An 18263-nucleotide genomic window follows, 5' to 3' on the forward strand; every position below is an offset into this window, starting at 1 on the left:
CAGTTTTCTTGCTGATAACTAAATGAGGAGATTGACATCACTATAGCGTCTGTAACGGAGTGTGTGTTGCTGATATGCATAACACTCTGGGGTCATGCGTGCTCAGCCAAAACAACAAACTGAGCACAGGGCAGAGCTTGCCAGAGCAGCTGAAGATAATGCTGTTTGTCTTTGATTTTTTTTTAATTTTTTTTTTTACAGCAAGCTGCTCATGTCGATAAACACCTTCGTGGATCTTTTCAAAAAACAGCAATTTGAAACAATGGCGCGCCATGCACGGAGCATGTTTTGCAAGCTTAGGATTGAACTCTGACCCCTGGCTAATCCCTTTCACTACCTCCATTTTTAAATTAGCCGTGTGACACATCAGCCCTCTTAGCTCATCCATTAGCTGTTCACTTATCAGCCTTGAGTCTGACTCCACACAGCAAGACTCCAACCTTAGTTTTAGACTTCCAATATAAATTCAAATTAGATCAAAATATCTGTTTTTATTCCCTGCATGTTAGCTTGATATCAAACAGGATGTGTATCAAAAACAAATATAATAGGCTCTAGCTTCAGCTTGCACCTTTTTTAGATTCCTGCTATTGTGTGTTTTAATCCGCTGTGTCTGAGTAACTGCCTTTTTAATCCTTTGTTTTATTGTTTTGTTCTTCTTATGATCACTGTTTCTAAATGTAGACTGAATTAAATAAAAATTTAAAAAAATCCTTTTTATAACTGCCAAGAAAAAAAAAAAAAATCAGGATTACATCCCAAATGTACATCTTTTTTTTTTTTCAGCACACACCATAAGTCCGTTTATCTTCTGCTCTTTTTCTCCCCATGTCCTCTTCCACTCACTCAGGCCCATCTGCAACAGCAACTCGCATGGCAGAGCAAATTTAGGCAGCGAGCAAAAACCAACAATCCTTTTTTTCTAACCCACTCAACTGTTAACTGTGTTCTTTGCCCTGCCATGCAAATGCATGTGGATCAAAGCAGGCATGATAGGACGACGCCTATACAGGGCCTCTCCCCAAAACCAACAGCAGCTCCTAAAATGCTCAGGGGTTTCCATGGTCCTTCCCTCCTTTAGTGGAAAAAAATCATGAGTAAGTCATTTTCTACACCTTGCCCCCCCACCCCTAAAATCTGTCACACTCTTAGAAGCATTACTCAATTCAATGACACAGCTGTTTTTTCTGGGTTTTTTTGAGACTGTGTGAGATGTTCTGAAACTCACTGTTTCCATTTTTCATTTCAAAGTAGCAACAGAGTGGAAAAGACATCCAGCTGACAGGAATCTGAATGGCATTTAAATTAGAAACGCAAGGTTTGCAGTGCTGCTTTATGTACAATCAAAGAACTTCAGGGAGGACTTTTCTGAATTTGATGAGAAAATGTCCCCAGACTTGACGTGATCTACAAGGTCCAAAGCACAAAAGCTGAAGGAGAAAGAACGACCTGAATGTACAGAATGATTTGATTTGTGTGGCTTTGTGTTTTTGTGTGTGTGTGTGTGTGTGTGTGCAGTTCCTGCAGTCAATGTAAAGACCAGTGCAGGTACACACACACACACACACACACACATGCACAGATTCTTATAAGTACACGTTGACCTATCCAGCAGCCACATCAGTTCAGGAACATCTATTGGATTGGATCAATACTGAAGCCAGACTCCATTACATTAATGCCCCATTTGTTTTTGTTAGTTTTAATGATATTTTTCACGTTTTACTGTGAGTTGTGTGCATGTCATATGATTTATCAAGATGCCTATTATAGATGAAAAAATGCAGTTTCAGATTTTTGGCTGGTTGGTACTTATTTACTCAGTGACACAGCTGTCTCTACCTGCATCGGTCTTTTATTGTACAGCTTTTAGTTATTTCTGCTCCCTTATTTTACTCAATTTTAACTGCTCCTTGTTGAAAATCATGAGCATTTCATTTTGTTATGAAGCGGAAACCTATGGGGTTGAAAAAATGAAGGCAGCGCAGGAGTGTCAAAAACTGTAGTTCCTTCAGCGGCCACTTGAGGCAGGCTCTGAAAGTTATGTTAAAATGCCCAACTTTACAGCAGAATAAAACGTTCATAGCTCAGTAAAAAAATCAGCTCTGGTCTCTATAGTTAATTTCCGTGTTCATGATAAATATGCAGGGGGTGAATTTTTCTATATTCCACCTGTTTAAACTGTATTGAAGCAATCATTATTAAGGGCCTGGCTGCTTTGACTTAGCTGTAGTCAGTAGTTGGTTCAGCTACTCTACATCACTGAGCATTGTTAAGCCAATTATCTGTCAAATAATCGCTGTGTAGCAAAACATACAGACATATCAATGAGAACTTCAGCACTCATAAAAATGTATAAAGTATTTAATATTACAAGGCAGTAAGGATAAACAGACCTTCTACGCAGCATTTAGAAACGCTGAGGAAGGCCTTGTGCTGAATCACTGACATTTTGTTTTTTTCCTGCCTTGTAATATTAAATACTGTATGCATATAATTGTGAATGCTAAAGTTCACATTAAATGGTTTATTAGATTAGAGTTCATCGGTTTTCTTGTTCAAATGTACAGACACCCTGCCCAAAAATTCTGTCCTCATGTAAGCTGAATAAATCTGCAACTTTGACTAAAATTTATGTACCCAGTTCTTATATAGCACTTTTCTACTCTAGTTGAGCACACAAAGCGCTATACCTAAATACCGTTAAATACAGTATCAGTCAAAAGTTTGGGCACACTCACTATATTCAAACTTTTTACCGGTACTGTAAATAACTCGAAATTTCGAGTTAATAAGTTAGCTCTGCCAATCAGAAAGCTCAATTTCCTTGTTATCCAGAAGCAGATGAAATATATGTATGTGTATCTACCTCTCTTATATACCTTTATTTCTTTTTTTTTGGTTCTGTCTCTTTTTTTATTTATTTATTTTTTCACCTTTCTCTGTCTAGCTCTCTCTTCTTGCCCCTCCCTACCTGCCTGTCAGACCTGGCATGAATAAATTACCGGTAAATAAAAATAAAAAATACAAACATTAACAAGAATTGCCTTAAGAGAACAAATAGAGCTCTTCTTGTAAAAGCAAATATGTTTGGTATAACAGTGCATTCAGATCATCATTCTGATGGCAAAAATTGCCAGACATGACAGGCTTAAAAAAAAAAAAGAAGAAGCAGATGAAGCAAACGCATGTGCACTCAAAATCAGGCAGCAACAGTATGAGGATCAATATCAGTGTATAGCAAACGTGAACAAATTGTCATCAGGTTTTTGAGCTTTAAACGCCTTCTAGCAAATAACAACTGCATAAAAGGTAAGATATCAATGTGTTCATGTCAAACAGCTGATGCCTTCCACCTCCTGGGTAACAAAGAAATTTCCTGACTGGCGGAGCTAACTTGAAAGTTCAACCTAGATACATAACTCAAAATTTTGAGTTATTTTCTCAAAATTTTGACTTATTAACACAAAATTTTTACTTATTATTCAAAATTTCATATTAATTTTTCACATTTTTGAGATATTTAACTCGAAATTTTGAGTTATGGATGGCAACTTTTTTTTTTTTAGTGGCAGAAACAAGCTTCCATAGGAAACACTGTCTTTGCAATGCACACATTCAATCCTCAGATACTTGCAAACCAAGCATGTCAGCTTGAATAACATCCCTGTAATTAAGCTAACTGTGTTTGGTAATCTTATGCTTTGCTCGCATCTTCTCTGTTTCCTGGAGTTCATTTTACCTGTGATGACGTTTATGTCTGGATACGTGTTTTCACACAGCTCCACGGCGTGGCTGTCTCTCTCAAACGCCTCACGCAGCTCCTTCTTTACTGCTGCCGAACCACACAGACGGTAGAGACCCACCACCTGGTAACATAAACACACACACACACACACACACACACACACAAGTAGGTCAAATAAACACTCGTGGCTCAAGAGTCAAGCAGCTGACGGGGACGTAGACATTTTTACAGCCCCATCGATCAAGTGCTACGTCTGCGCTCAGATAATGTGCTGGAAGGTTGCCTTAAGTACTTTCTCAGAAAACGTACATGTCACAAACACTAGTCTGTATTACCGCCATGAAAGGATGGCTCAATTTAACACCTGACAAAATGTATATATTTCTAATAACACTATCAGTACTTACTTTCTGATAAGACACAGGAAGACAGGAGGCTACTTAACAGAGATGACTTGATGTAACAAAGAAGTGCCAGACTAATTTCAAATACTGCTCTAATATCTATAGAAAACCTAATAAGATGGGTAACTTACTTATTATACTGAACATGTACCTAATGTTATCCCTTTTTTTCTTTACTTTCACTTAATTTACCCTTGTATTATTATGCACTCTTTATTATATTGTGATTTTGGATCCAGTGTCTCCATAGTTGAATTCATTCAACTTCCACAGTTTTTCCAGATATTCTGTTATTGTATATTTATCCTTCTTGAAAAAGGAGTCCCTTGTCTGTAGCTCATTATGAGGACTCTCCTTTTCATTGCACTGGTCAGTTTATGTTGGTTTTTTTTTTGTATTTTGTGCATAGAGAATGTTGTTATGTGTCCAATAAAGCCCTGAGAAAAAAGTAAGCAAGACACATAAATCGAAGTTGAAGTACTGACACTCTAAAATATGGGTCAAGACAGCCCTCATAAAGTCAGCAAACTGGCTCAGTATCTATCTTTATCTAGAATTTGATAACGTTAGCCGACATGAGCTAATAAGGCTCAGTCGCCTGAGTTTACAGAACAGCGCAAAAGTAAATTTTATTGCTTGTAGTTTCAGCTTTTATAGTAAGACAGAGTCTCTGTTGTTGACAGCAATATCTATTTAAAGTTTACCATGGTTAGCCACTATACCACAAATGGGTAAAATACAGCCCCAGGGCTCAATCCGGCTTTCAGCGTCCTTAAAGGAAAACAAGACAACCCCTAAATTTGAATGAAAGAAAGCATTATGCTAATGAAGCTTTAGCAGTAGGTCTATAGTGCTTATTAACTTTAACAGAGGATACTTTACTTATGTGTGCAAAAAAACTTTCTGTGAGAAACTGCAGCATGTTTCAGATCACTGTTTCAGAGTGGTGACCATCTCAATTGTTCCCATTAGGCTGAATGACAACGTTTCATTCTTAACTATCTCAGAGTTATAATTTATTCTGTAAGTCATAGAATGAATTATCATAGTCATCAACACAAGTAAAACAGAACATAATGTGAACAAATGTTTTCATGAATAAGACAGTGTGTTTGTTCATAAATATATAAGAAATATTAGTTTAATCTTTCTTCATTCAGTGATGCAGGTCTGCACAGCACCACTCTTACAGTTTGAGCTAGCTACACGAGTAAAAACAGAACAGATAATGATTACAGGAGCTAATTCTAGAGCGCAATCAATTTATCAGCGGGATGGTATCTCTGACTGATATTAACTATTTGTCAAACTATCGGTATTGGCATTTGCAACGACCAATAAATAAGAATTTAAAAAGTAAATAAATAAATGTTCGGGAAATCTGTTTATGTCTCACGTGTCTGAAAGAAAAAAATATCAGATGATATATGAAAATATCAGATTTTTAAATATTGGTATCATCTTAAAAATCCTTTGCTTATGATTCATGTCACAGCACTTCATGTCAGTCCATTCACTGATGCACACATGGAGTTAAGTGGTAAATATTAAACAAAAAAAGACAGAAAAAGTGAAATTTTTCTAGGAGAAAGTTCTTGTTTTTTGAAGTAAAGACTGAGGCCTTCTCACCTCTTATGCCTACCAAATTCAAAGGGTTTAATATAAGTCAGCACTATATGTCATGCTTCAGTTCAGCTGTCCAGTGTGTGGCCTTTTGCTTACTGCATCTCAGTTAGTACAACCCTCTATGAAAAAAAAATCCTGCTCAGCCCAGCACTCCAGTCATACCAGAGGAAGAAGGCTGTCATTGCAAAACCTCTGAGTGGAATAAAGGGACCAAGAGTCCATTTCCTCCCTTCTTAACTTTTCATCTGTAATAAGAAAATTGCATCTTTTATAGACCGCAACGAAAAAGGAAAAAAAAGCCTGTCCAAGCAGTCGGCTGGAGCTGCACTGTGTCAAAGCACTTTTAGCTGCAAGTCTCGCCACTCAGGAGCCATTTTGGCAACACCTCCAGGCTCCATCAAAATTAATGGCCATTACTACCCAAAACTACTCATAACTTTTACTTCACTGGTCCCCAGGGCATAAAAACTGCAGGCACTTTTATCAGTCAACCCCTGATAAAAGCTGCTTCAAAAGTTTGGTGACTTTGCACCAAACATTATTCTACCACCAAGTTATTCTTCTACTATTCGTGCACCCAGAGCGACATGCACTCATCACTCCACATAACATTATCATAACATATTTGTAAGAGTGATAAGCGTGGAGCCTAGATTTTAAACTCTAACATAGTAAATAATTTAAACACTGACAATTGCAAAAAAAACAATATAATAAAAGCAAATTTAACCTCTCAGTGAAGAGGCTACAAATTAAGGACCATTTTACGGCTCATGAACACATAACACTAAAAGGTTACAAGCTAACTTAGTAATGTATACTGCATTATCAATTTCAAGTGTGTTAGTGTTTACTTACATTAGGCACCATAAGCCAAGACAGACTGAATACATATATGTATAAAAGCAATGTGGAGCATTTATAACTTTAGTGAATTTTCATTAGCTGGCTTCTTTAAAAGTGTTCTTTAAAAATGTTCTTAGAGCTGACAGCCTCATGACTTAATGGATAAACACTAAGATCTTCTAAAACTCAGGTGACAGCTCAGCATTAAAAATGAAAGCACTGAGCTATAAAGCATTTATGTTTCTTTACCTAAGCCTCCAGACTGTGACCTAAAGGAACTCAAGACATTTGATGTTTGTAACTCGGCACCAGCGCTCTTCTTGTTATGCTGGGATTAGGCCTGGCTACAGACATACCATAATTTCTCCTACATGTGTCTGTCTGGTATGTGGCATAGCAGACCAACTGGTGTGGTTGCCCTGGTAACGTGTTAAATCAGTGGGCTGTGAATGGCGGGTTGGGTCCGGTTCCTCACAAACACACTTGCACACGCACCGCCGGCCTTTCCGGGCTCCAGCGTAGGAGCACTATAATGTCTCCCCATCCCACCAGAGCAGCTATTTGTGAGCTCTCCTCGTCGAGTCGAGCAGCATTTTCTAAACCTCACACGAGAGGGAGAGAGGAGGACAGATTAGGCAGGGATTTGGCTTTGTGTGCGAGTAAACAGAAGTCACTGGGCACAATGAACAACAAGTCCATTCAGAAAAAAAAAAAAAAAAAATGAGGGCTCTCTCTTTGAGGGAGAGCTGAGTGCAGGCGGGGAACAGCTGTTAGAAAAAAGAGGGCTTGCACTTAAGAACTGTGGCTGCCGGGCACCACAACAGGCAGCACTAGCCAAGACTTATATGTAGAAATAATGCAGACACAACAACCTCCAAGCAAAATGAGTCACATCAACAGGAAAGGGATGATGTGGAGGGGTCAGGAGTTTGTTTTTTTTTTCTTGGTTTATAAAATGTGGCTTTAGAAAATCTTTCAGTTCATTTTACTGAATTGAGGGTGTTGAGTGCTCACATCAATGGGATGATTCAAGTACTCTCCAAATACATAGATACACATATAATGGGAGATGATGCAGAGGAAACTAAGTGCTGATTAATTTATCAATCAATCAGGATTTAGTAATATTCTTTGGCCTACAAAATATCAAAAAAAAAAAGTGAAGAATACCCACTGACATTTCCTATTAGAAACAAAAGTATTATTAAATGGGTAATTTCTGTTTTACTTCTGTGCTTAAAAATTAAAGTACCAAAAGACACTGATATATAAACCTTGCTGCAAACTTTCACAACAGCTTGTTCATTCCATGGTGGGGCTGGAGCCTGTCCCAGCAGCCATAGGATGAAAGGTGGGGTACACCCTGGACAGTTCACCAGTCTATAGCAGGGCTGACACAAAAAGACACACAACTAGCCACGCCCACATCCAGACCTACAGCCAATTTACTTGACATGCATGCCCTTGGACTGTGGGAGGAGTATCTGTAGAAAAGCCATGCATTACACAGGGAGAACATGCAAAATCCACACAAACTGCCGGCTGGTGAATTCAAACCCAGCAGCTTCTTGCTGTGAGGCAACGAGGGTAAACACTGCTCCACTGTGCTGCCTGTAAACGCTATGCTGCTCGAGTCTGGTGCTCGAGTCTGGATTGAATAGCACCATTTTAATGAAGTACACAGCAAAAAAAAAAAAAGGAGGTGAATTTGCCATCATGTGAAATGCACAGAGAAAATAAAAGCTCTTTAAGCAGAAAAGAAAGGCTGCTAAAGCTAGCTGCTCCCAGATGTCCCAACATCTGAGTGCATCTTTTACAGTCATGTACAGCATATATTAAAGTTTCGAGGACAGCTCTTTTTAAAAAAAAATCCCCATTTTTGAAGCCATCTGAGTGCTCCCATACATAGCATAAGCTGCAGTCTTTTCAAAACACCCACAATCATTCAGCATCTTAGAAGCTCAGAGAAGCCCTGAGGACATGCAATTCTAAGAGACTTTGAGAGAAAGTCTCCATGCAGTTATCTGAAAAGGCACAATGCTGCATGTCTGGCCATACGTGCCTTGGTGACACAACCTGCAAATTCCTCTGGGATCTGGTGTCAGCTCCATCCTGAATTCTATCTGCCTGCAGCCTGGAGGAGCCCTTAAACTTGATCTCAGACTGATAGCATGTACAAAGTCTGCTCTACATCTTTGTAATGAAACAAAGGCAGCGAGTTGTGAGGGACAGAAGACAAACAATGTCAAGACTGAGTGAAGGAAAGGCAGAGACAGATAGAAATCATGGCACTGCGATACAGACTGAAGAAGGCAGCAGTTACCATCAGACTAACATCTTATATTTGTGTATACTGCACAAATATCCCTCAATCAAACATTGCGCTACAATAACACTGTCTGACTCAGAGGACAGTTAAAAAATAACTTGACTGATCTCTCTAGAGTCAAGAACACTCTAGAGGGGCATGTAAGGCACTGCCACTTTTCCTTGCATGCCCCTCTAGATTGATCAGTCCAGAACAGTGACAATTTTACTGCCACTATCTCAGTTCTAATTAAGAGAAACACTGTTTTCTCTCTGTGCTTTCTCTATGCCGGGCGTCAAAGAACACATGATCCACGAGAAAACTCAACTCCTCTGTCACTTCCACTACCACCACCACAGTGGCCTCTTAATTCTGTCTTTCTCCTCGGAATAAAAGAGCCAGTCTCAGGAAGTCAGAAACTCTGTGACATCATGAAGTGCGCTACATCTCCTCTGTCCATTCAGCTCATGCCAGTCATTCGGCCTTATTGCTGGCTGCAGGGTGTGCACTCATTTCATGGAGCTAAAACGATGCTGTAGATGTGAAATTATTTCTCCAGCTATTCTTGCACTCTTATTATAAAAATTACTTCTAAAATTGGGTCCTACCAGCCTTCTTTACAAATGAATCTGTCTCACTACAGAAGAGTATTACACTTTGGCTTTCACCCATATGTAAAAGTGGGTTGCCAAACACATATTGTATTTTGTTCTTATTTTTTGGCAAACACTAACCTAGAGAGCAGAATTACAGAAGCACTCACCTGACAGCCTCTCTTCTCGATCTCATTGATGCACTTGCTTATAAGCAGTGGTATCATCAGCCCCGTGTTCTCCCTCTCCACCACCCGCCACACCTCCACACCAAACACCTGTGGCTCCCTGTCTCCATCTGGACCACTGTCCAGCGAGTTCTGCCATTGCTCCATCAGGCTCAGCTTGACGTAGATAAGCCCACGTGGCTCCAGCTTCACCGCCAGCTGGTGGGAGCGTGTCACTCTGAAGAGAGCGGGCAGCACCACCGTGCCATGGCAGCAGACGCGGTTGCGTCTGGGTGTGGGCTCCCAGCTGAACACCACCAGCTTCAGATGCTGGGCATTCTCCAGTTCGATGTTGAAAGTGTGGTCCATATCTAAGAAGGTTGTTCGACAGGTGAGGAGAGCAGTTCGTGCTTTGTTAACTGAGTCCACCTGGATGGCACAGTAGACATCTCTAGAGTCAATACGTGGAGGTTTGAGGTCCTCAGCACCATAAAAATGCAGGCTCATTAGTCCTGAAATGTACTGGCTGCACTTGGGCTGCTCTGTGAAGCTGTAATGACGGAAAGCATCAATGTCCAGCTCTGTGCCATTGATTCTGGAGCTTCCACCCCCTCCTTCTGTCTCTTTGCCTTTCCCTCCCTTCCCCTCTGCAGACCCGTGTTTACCAGATTTGGCCACCAGCTCTGGCGAGTCACCATCGCTGAGGTAGCCACCTTTACTGGCGGACTTTGAACTGCCGTTGCTTTTCTTCTTGTAAAAGCTATGCTGTGTGGACACACTGCTATCAAGGTGGTAGCGTGAGATCACGTTACGGCTAGCCTGCCCGCCCCCTGATGAAGCTAATCGAGGAGGGCCGGAAGTCTGAGAGACGGCATCTGACCCGCTACCATTTGCTCTTGGAGAATGGGCCCTCGGTTCAAGCTGACTGCTTCCGTTGCTGCTGTTACTGCTGTTTTGGGTCCCCTTGACGCTGAGTTTCCGGCTGAGCTCTGGGAGTTTCTTCATCTTCATGGAGATCTTCCTGACGGTCCGTGGGGACTTGATCTTGTCTGGAAAGGACCAGTTGATTGAGCTGCTCTTCTTGGTCGGGTTTGGGCTTGAGGGAGGTGAAAAGCTGACGGCGTTGGGCAGGTCAAGACAATCTACAGAGAAAATGACAGGGCAGGAGAAAACCTGATTATTTGGGAGTTTATGAATTTTTGATTTTTCTCTGGTTGACACTTGATGGAAACGTTTATACATTTTCATGCCAATTAACTTAGCAACAACAACAACAACAACAAAAAAACTTTTTAGGAATACTGAAAGAAATAGTCAGGTGCCATCAATCACAAGTTCTTTAACTCACTATAGCCACTGGTTTCCCTGGAAAATCTTACTCTATACACAGCAAAAAGAAGATTAAAACCAAAAGCAAAGTGTGCATGACCTATAATTTACAAGAAAGTGCTACACCTCCATGGTACATTATCAAGTGATTAGGTTTACATGTAACCCAGTAATCCAGTGACATAGACAGATTCGGCAGGCAACAATTCATATACAAACTTCAGAACTTATAATACACTTGCAGTATGTGTATATATATACATATATAAGCTATGTTCAAGATAATTAGCAGTTACAATAAAAAAAAAAAAAAGTTGCTGAAAAGGATGTAATATGACAAATCTTAATGTCTTAATGAGGCCCAAGTAAACACCAAGGAAACTTTACTGGAATCTCACCACTCCTTCAAAAACTGGTCTATAAGCAGGAAAATGTCTGTCTGGAGACACCAGCTGCTTCCAGTCTGAGGTAAACTTACTCAGTTCAATTCAAGCTGAAAGATATCCATTTGGGGTTGACCTTGTAGGCAGCTCTCGCCTACCTTGATGTCTACATGAACATGAAAATTTCAGTGTCTATAGAGCATCTGTTTAGTCTACAAGACCAAAGCTTTCATCATAACGGACTGGATTCCTGTGCTTTTCATGTGGTTGTTCAGACAATCTGAGTTCTATTTTAGCAGATGGCAAATAATTCAAATCAAAGTTCAACACTGACAACACTGTTAAGGCTAATGTATTACCAGTTGCATTTTTTCCAGAATGCCTATCTGCCTATTGTTTTGGTCTCTATCTCTTTACTTGCAACTATCTTAAACAGCTATTTGCTACCAGTAATTGGTACTAGGATTAGTCACTCTGTCTGCTCTTTATGCTCTCTGTCTAAGCCTCCTTGATTAAAGCATCTGACTGTATCTGGAAACAATGCTGATGAGCGACAAAAAACCAAAAGAAGAAGCTGAAAGCTCTGCTGACATGAATTGCAAATTTATATGATAATTATTTTTATTTATCACCACAAGCCACTCCTCTCAGATCCAGGCATCTGATTCATAGTTCATCTGAATTCAATTGCAACATTCCCGTTCCGGCCACACTTTCTTGTACCAACAACAGTGCATTTGCACATTCTTTCCATAGTATCTACACGTCTGACTTGAATTCAGGTCTATACAACCAAACACTTTGCTGTTGTTGATCTAGGAACTATCTTTTCTGTCATCTTCCATGTTCCAAAAATCTACCTGGCATGGAAACAGAAAGTGCTGACACAGAGCCAGCCACGATTTGAGCGATTAAAGTGGAATTTGTCAAATTATGAGCATCAGGCCCAGTCTGCCCAACAGGAAGCTTGAACCTGACTCAAATAACCATTTTCTGCTTTCAGCACTCCTTTAACAAGATTTCCTCCATGGCTTACCTGCTTTTTTTTTTTTTTAACTATAGAGGTGATACCTCAATGTATGGGTCATGGAAGATTAAACCTGAAACACATGACTCAGGAGGAGGAATTTACTTTTTGAAGGCCTTTTAGATTTGGCTTAGATATTAAACAACACTAGTGAATAGGTCATCAGTGTAGGCACTGAGAAGCTATTCAACATTTTCATGGCATGAACTTCTATTGATTTGAGATTTCTTGTTTCAACTACTAATGTTTTTATTGTTTTGAATGGCTAATTACTTTCTCTGAATAAACTTTGGAAACAAATAGTGATGTAAGAGAGAGAACAAATATGGAGAGAGACAAAAAGTGAACAGAAGAGAGACAGCCTGATCCTGCCAACATCACCAGCTCTATTTTCTGAGGGGACCTGCTGTGCTATTCTGGGGTGAGGGCCCACGGGTGAAAAGAGGGAGACAGGGGAGGTGCAACAGGATGGAGAGAAGGGTAAGATGGGGGGCAAGAGCAGGGCAGGGTGTAGCCGGCAGATGAGGGACAAAGGCGCCCCTTGTCCAGGCACTCCGAGGTCCGGATGGTCGACTGGAAGGCTGGCAAGCCCACTGGTGAATGCACAAAATGAACATGGCTGTTCTCTCACATTCCTCATCAAACCATGTTTACACTCCTTTTAGCCCAGCTGAGTAGCCTTCCTTGTTACAGCTTCCTGCCAATAATAGACATAGAGGTGCTCTAAGATGGGAGAAAATGGGTGGAGACCACTGGAGGTGCATATCAAGGAGTAGGGGGTGGTTAGTATACAGAGAGCTTTTGGGAGGATTTTACAAGTGAAATTCCTCATACATGAAAAAACAGCTAACTCATCAGATGAAATACAACCAGAACCTGTATTGGATCAAGGCTGTTTTTGTTTGGTAAACAGGCATTTAATACAGGCTGCCAGTACACATTGAGTATGCTTGTGTTGTCAGTCAAAGCCTTATTCATTTACAGTAAATACAATGCCACCTATTGTTTAAAGTGGTGAAAATATAGCCACATGAAAATGCCACATCAGGCAATATTCTTGCATCAGGTTTCAGTGTGATTCTGTAATGCTAAAGTGATCCTATAGCTTTAGGTTTTACAATATTCTATGTAAGACTACACACATATCTGATTATGACCAGCAACTGTACTGCTGATGCCTATACAATGCTTGTATTACTAGAACCAAAACATGGCATTATACTAATTATAGTATTTTAGATTCTACTGATCTCTTAGTTTGGGCAACCTTAACATGTTTAAGTTATGCTTGAAGGCAAAATGCATCAGTTTTAAAAATGATGAAAAGATGTGAAAGCAAGAATTTATATGAGAAATATGAGAGCAATTGTGTTATTAACACACATATGATGATGTTAGAAACTCATGTTATGAGCTTTATAAGACAAAACACACAATAAACTGGAAGGACACTCCTTAGAGTGCATACCTCAACCACCCCAGATTGTCTCCTCTCCTATCGGTGGGCAAAGTAATATTGGTGATCGAGCACTTGAAAAAGTGATTCTAATGAAACATCGTACTTGTACCGGTGCAGTGAGGAGAGCTCTTTTCATTATCAGAAGACATACCAGCCACATTTATGACCTACATTAGCTCATCTACCTGACTAACAAACTCTGTAAGCGTGAGAATCATCAGCATTCTGCTGTTGTCACATTCATTCAACATGGCAGATTCCACTTGCATTGTTAATGACTGTGGCTTCGAGCACACACACACACACACACGAAAGCTGTGTCCTCTGTAGCCTTTGGCCTTGTGGCAGCAGCCGGCAGGGTAATGTGACACCTCACAAGCTGAGGTTCAGGGGCGATGGCTTGACACCCAACCCTCCAAGGGCCATGTTTTGGGGTCAAAGGGCAAAAGGTCTGCATTCCTCTGGAGGACACCTGAGCTGGGTAACTGTGTCAACCCCCAACATTTTAACATGCACACGCACTCACCATATTACTGTAATACAAAGCGAGAGTGCATACTTTCAGACACCTCTTAACAAAGCTCGGGAATTTATGACGATGGTTTATCACAGCAGTGGCACCAGACAGGTGCAGGAACAGGGAGTGTAGGGTGTGTGTGTGTGTACACGTGAGGAAAAAACAGTTCATTACCAAATATAGCTGATATTAGGCACAGAATCACCAAGATGCAATTATAGTCAGATAATATAAAGTGTCCTGCAATTAAGCAATTATCAGGCGCCTGGTCACCAAGAATGTGAGACTGTGTGTATTAGGCGTGTGTGTGTGTTTGATAAGCGTGTCTGCCAAATATGCGTGTTAAATGTAGAAACGCAAAGGACTTTGGTGTGCTGACAAACAAGGGGAGTGGAAATAAACTGGTGAATGGCATACTTGTCCTGTAGTTTCTTTACTGGGTGACCGAAGCTCAGGTTTAAGCTGTTTCCTCTCCCCTTGGCTCCAAACCATTCAGAGCTGGAAGGCCTTTCAGGGGCTGCAGGCTGTTTCATTACAATGGTTACAAAACCTCTGCTAATATATCCAAGCATGCAGTACTCCTCGCTAGCACAACATGGCCCCCTGCCAAAGCACTCCTCATGTAGCCTCACTCGCCTACTTATGCTGGCATTTTTTACTCAGCTGTTACTCAACTGACAGAAAGGCTGCTACTTCTAGTCAGCATGCAGCCTCATTGGTCTCACTATACTGCCACGGGTGAATAACATACTAAGAGCTATGGGGTAACTGTTGTGATAACAAACAACTTTTTTTAATCTAAAAATAGACAAAGGCATATTTACTGCACATATATTAACTGCAGTAGTATATCAATAGAGATGAATTTTACTCAGACACCAATAGCATAGCATAGCATAGAATAATACAGCTGAAGCAGCAGTGAGGCCAAGTGTTGCTACTAACATCGCAATAAATTTATTGGACGTAGCCACTGTGGTATCACCATTTCACTTGTGGATGTTGTTTTTGAAGGCTTATTGTTAGCATTTTGGTTGCCACCATATTTTGGGGGACTGGAAGTTCCCATTATTGGGCAAGAGGACAGAATGAAAGTTATTAGGTGAGCCTAGCAAGTAGTTGAGCTGTGCTATACCATCTGCAATAACAGCAATATGATTTTTTTACTGACAAAAAAAGCATCACCTTGCAGTATCAGTGATATAGTGACACCATGAGTATACATTCCCTCTCCCACAACAACAAATTACAAAGATGCAAGCCTGGACACTGAGAGCAGGAGCAACGTGCCAGGGTCTGATGATGATGTACCACCTACGATGGGAGCTACTTCAACAACCTTCAATAAAGCACAATACTTTGTGAAACATGAAAGAAGAGGTGAAAGAATAAACTTTCACCACTTGAGACAAATTCATAGAATTAAGAAGTCTATCTTCAATGACGGTAGCTCATTGGAAAAGAAAGATGGAAAATAGCCTGGCAAGCTCGGTTAGCAAGTTGGTTAACATAGCTTGCACAGTTACATAACAAAAGATGTGTCCAAATTCAGGGGCTGCACCCTTCGAAGGCTGCATTTGAAGGCTGATTCCATCAGTGGGGCGACAAAAGCTATCCATTTTTGAAGGCTACTCCAAATGAGACCCACAGATGCATTCTTCTTTCACTGGAGTTTGAAGGATACATCTGGTGGATCCTTTGCGGTCCACACTATCCCAAGATTGGTGGACGCTGCATTTAAAAAATAAATTTCAAATAGCCAACAGTCCAATCAAAGTGATCGAGGACTTATTTTTAAAAGAAAGTACTGGGTTTCATGTCATTCAAATATCTAGCGGTACAAATGTTAAGATAACAAAAAAAAATCTGAAATTGTTAATTCTGGTTAATCGTGACACTGACAATGTGAGTTGCTACTTAAGGTGGCTCAGGTCGTGCATGCTTTAAAAGCCTTTGCTTAATTGAAAAGTTGACTTTAATCTTACTGAGTTTGTGGTGATTTTATGGGTAGTTAATACCAATAATACATCCCAGTTTTCAACTCACCTGAATATCCCACACACACATAACTGCTAATGAAGAAAGTAATTCATTCACTGAAACTGAAATATAAACGTCACAGCAGATAAGTTTTTCAGATAAGTCATTTAAAAAAATTCCAAAAAGCACCACAAATGTGGTCAAGAGGTCCAGCTCTGTGACTCAATTGAGGTGAGGCCTAGCAGACAGCTACCGGCTACAGTCCACTGTCTACAGACACAAACAGCCCATTCAGTGCCAAACAGGTGCTGATGTGAGAAAAGGTCAAATGCCACACTCACATTTGTTTCATTACCACCAGGACAAACACATCTTACGCAAGCTTGTTTATGAAGCTGAATTTTAGATTGACTAGCTCTGTGCTCATAGATTCAGATAATAATTTATCAAGTTATAATATGAATTTACTCTTTGTGAGGATTTTGTGATTTTAATCTTATATATGAACTTTGGTTTAGACTTTTGCTTGGAAAAAACAAGATTAAGACATCATCTCAGTTCTGGAAAACTGTGATGGGCTTCTTTTTTTTTTGCAATTTTTAACCCTGTTGTTGGGGAAAAAAATAATAATTAAAGATCAAAAACAGTCACTGTCATAAAGCTCTACAAACTGCATTTGTCTGTCTTGTGACCTCCAATTCGCATATATCCAATCACAGTACATAAAAGATTATAAAGCTTTAGTGTGCATAGATAAAGTTCTTCTCCCCTAAAAACAGAGACCAGAAACGTTTTTCACAGCTGCTCTGGTGCTGAAATGAAGAACAGACCAGAAAGAGAGAGCCATGAGAAAACTATGTGACCTGAACTTCACATCTAACATCTAGCTAAGGAATCTGTTCTGATTTTGAAGTGCTGCCCTCACAAAGTTGTTGACTTCCTCCAGACCCAACCATGCAATCGTCAGCCTAGATTAGGTTCCCAGTTAGAGCTCAGAGGCGTGAGCTCTCTGTAACTTTCAGCCAGGGCCAGTTCTCAAACTCAACTGCCAGTGTGACCAAAACAACCCCCAGAAATAGCTCTGATCCCATTCTGAGCGCTGGCCAAGTCAGATTCCCCAAACAGGCGCTAAAGGGAACAGCAGATTGGGAACACAGCAAGCTCACCACCCCCAAAGTCCATCAATCATTATTCTCCATACAAATAGAGCTTTGAAATGGACAAAAAGTCAGTCAATAGGCAGCACACGAGGAGTCTGGAGTGTATCCGGTGAAGGGAAAAAGAGCCAGTCAGCCGAACAGAAGAAAACTATGGTCAGAGAGTCAGCTACATCTGCACGGCTTCATTAATTCAACAGATGCTCTTATTCAAACTCAATCAATGAAAGGCCTGTCAAATTTCTAACCCAGCAGATAAAGTGGAGTCTGTACGGGCTCATTTTCACAACGAATTCGAAACAGAAGACAGAAAAAAAAAGATGAAAATAGTTGAGTGTGACATTGTGGCTGCACTGAAGAAGTCACTGGGATGAGTGATCAAACGTTTCTCCCACTGAAAACACTGCTTCCAGATGACCAGAACCAACCTTCTGGTGCTGCATTCTTTGGTTTTTTTTAAGTTTAGTTAAGCATGTTTTTACCTATGAAGAGGCATAGTTCAACAGAAAAGAAATCTGCTTACCAACACTTCTAAAGTTAGCCATTTATGCTTGTGTCCAGTCTTTATGCTCAGCTATAATTTACAGACAGGAGAGTAATCAATCCATCTTCTGACGCTGTAAAATGTGAAACTACTGCAAGCAATCAATGACAATCAAATGAAAAAGAAGTACTTCTAACTCACTGCTTCTGTGCCAAGAAGCCATAAACTGCCAAAA

The 18263-nt window shown here is 40.3% G+C and overlaps 1 protein-coding gene across 2 annotated transcripts in view; it reads right to left on the reverse strand.

Moving 5' to 3' along the window:
• syde2 (synapse defective 1, Rho GTPase, homolog 2 (C. elegans)) overlaps positions 1-18263 on the reverse strand; it is a 48825-nt gene that overhangs the window by 15284 nt on the left and 15278 nt on the right. For both annotated transcript variants that reach the window (XM_030728158.1, XM_030728157.1), the window contains exons 4-5: positions 9696-10834; positions 3743-3869 (exon numbers count right to left, since the gene is read on the reverse strand). In XM_030728158.1, coding sequence (XP_030584018.1) covers positions 3743-3869; positions 9696-10834 — 1266 coding nt within the window. The remainder of the gene's footprint in view (positions 1-3742; positions 3870-9695; positions 10835-18263) is intronic.

This window comes from Archocentrus centrarchus, chromosome 4 (assembly GCF_007364275.1).
Source record: "Archocentrus centrarchus isolate MPI-CPG fArcCen1 chromosome 4, fArcCen1, whole genome shotgun sequence".
NCBI lineage: Eukaryota > Metazoa > Chordata > Actinopteri > Cichliformes > Cichlidae > Archocentrus > Archocentrus centrarchus.